The sequence below is a fragment of the Oxyura jamaicensis genome, chromosome 2 (genome assembly GCF_011077185.1).
Source record: "Oxyura jamaicensis isolate SHBP4307 breed ruddy duck chromosome 2, BPBGC_Ojam_1.0, whole genome shotgun sequence".
NCBI classification, from domain to species: Eukaryota; Metazoa; Chordata; class Aves; order Anseriformes; family Anatidae; genus Oxyura; species Oxyura jamaicensis.
The window spans coordinates 79,243,044-79,244,897 of NC_048894.1; the positions used below are offsets into that span (position 1 = coordinate 79,243,044).

The 1,854-nt window shown below is 55.4% G+C and overlaps 2 protein-coding genes across 2 annotated transcripts in view; one reads left to right on the top strand and one right to left on the bottom strand.

The window, feature by feature from the left end:
* Nucleotides 1–1,555, bottom strand: part of PIGN (phosphatidylinositol glycan anchor biosynthesis class N) — a 108,752-nt gene extending 107,197 nt beyond the window's left edge. Inside the window, exon 1 of the mRNA XM_035317097.1 lies at nt 1,506–1,555. The gene's annotated coding sequence lies outside the window, so the exon portion shown is untranslated. The remainder of the gene's footprint in view (nt 1–1,505) is intronic.
* RELCH (RAB11 binding and LisH domain, coiled-coil and HEAT repeat containing) overlaps nt 934–1,854 on the top strand; it is a 77,154-nt gene continuing 76,233 nt past the window's right edge. Inside the window, exon 1 of the mRNA XM_035316315.1 lies at nt 934–995. Coding sequence (XP_035172206.1) covers nt 934–995 — 62 coding nt within the window. The remainder of the gene's footprint in view (nt 996–1,854) is intronic.

The window sequence follows — 1,854 nt, forward strand, 5'->3', positions numbered from 1 at the left end:
AAAGGACAGGTTGATTGCATTTTAAGGAAAATGTATGTGAACTAAATATGGGAGTACCACTCTCTTATAGAATACTAATATAACACGAATTAACCAGTTTGCAGTTATGGTACTACGTACTGCTATATCTAGTAAGGCCCAGTAAAATATGCAGTCTTGATACAGTTTCAATTAGTTTGCAGAACGGTCACTTCCAAACACTCAGAAACGCGTCTCTGTGCCTCCCTGAAATTTGGAATTTGGCCACTCTTTTATTAGAGATTTCAACCCTGGTTTTGCTTTCAATAAAGCAACCAGCAGAACTCTCAGTGAATTAGCTTGACACTAACAGAACTCCTATGAGTGTAGCAGGAATTGAAAGAGGATGTTTTCAAAGAAATAGAAGAGAAAGTAATGCTGACCCTGTTCTGTATTATTTCCAGTGAGCTGAACTTCCTTCAGTATGAACACGTATTGAAGGCAGAGCGTAACAAAAGATGGCCTTGTCAGATGCACAACCCATGTAACACCTTCACATCATCATTTTAATGAGAATGAAAAAGAATGAATATCTTTTTCCAGATAAAAAGCTTTTTACTAGTCTGACAAATTCTCAGTCTTGAGGGACATGAGACAGGCGTGAAGTAGAATCAAGGCCCCAAAGTTCAGAAAGGCAGATTTTTCATTCATTAGGATACCAGTGTACAGGAGCCCTTGGGAAAACGACGCCAGAAATAAAGGAATGAATGGGAGCTCAGAAATACTGAAAGACATTTTTCGTAGGGCACAAGAGCTCTCAATCCCAACACGCAAGAAGTTGGGCAGGGGTGGCAGGAGACCAACTTGGCTGCGTCGGGACCTCTTAGCCAAACTGAAACACAAAACCACAATGCACAGGCAGCGGAGGTGGGACACACGTCCAGGGAAGGTAACGGGGATAACATCTGGGTGTGCATGGAGGGGCTCATGAAAGCAAAGGCACAGCTGGAACTGAACTTGGCTAAGGGTTTCTTCAGGTACCCAGGACGATCAAAAGATTTAAAAAGACGTATGCTGTCCTCTGCCCCCCTTCTCCCCCAGACCACCTGGCGGGTTAAGGCATTGGCTGGGTGGTTGCATTCAAATGGCTGCGCTCAATGGCTGTATGTCCAAGAGGAAAGCGGTGACAAGTGGTGTCCCTGACGTGTCTGTATCAGAACAAGCCCCAGCCCGGGACGGACACGGACCTGTTGGAGCGAGCCCAGAGGAGGGCCATGAGGATGCTCAGTGGCTGCACCTCTCCTATGGAGACCGGCTGAGGGAGCTGGGGGCGTTCAGCCTGGAGGAGAGAAGGCTCTGGGGAGACCTTACAGCGGCCTTCCAGTACCTAAAGGGGGCCCACGAGAACTGGGAAGGAGCCCATGAGCCGTGAGGATGGAATTCCTCACCAAGAGGGCGGCGAGAGCCCGGCCGCCCCCCGCCACCGCCCCCATAACCCCCCCACCCCAGCTCCCCGCAGCGCGCACTGCGCAGGCGCCACGACTCACTCGCCTCCCGCCGCGCGCCCGGCCGCGATCCCCTTCCGCTTCCGCGGCCCCGCTCCCTGCCCGTTCCCAACAAGCCCCGCCCACCCCCGGAAAGCCCCGCCCACCTCCGTCAAACCACGCCCCCACCCCCCAGCGACGGCGGGGACGGGGCCGTTGGTGGGGCAGCTCTCGCGAGAGCGGCGAGCCGGAAGAGGCCGCGGGGCGGGCTGCGGAGCGCAGTGGGCGGCGGGCGGGCGGACGTGCGGGAGGGCCTCGCGTCGCCGGCGGCAGCGCCCGCAGCAGCCAGGGCGGGCCCGGCCCGGCCCCGTCCCCGCCGAGGCGGCTCCGCGCAGGCCCCGCCGCGGTCTCG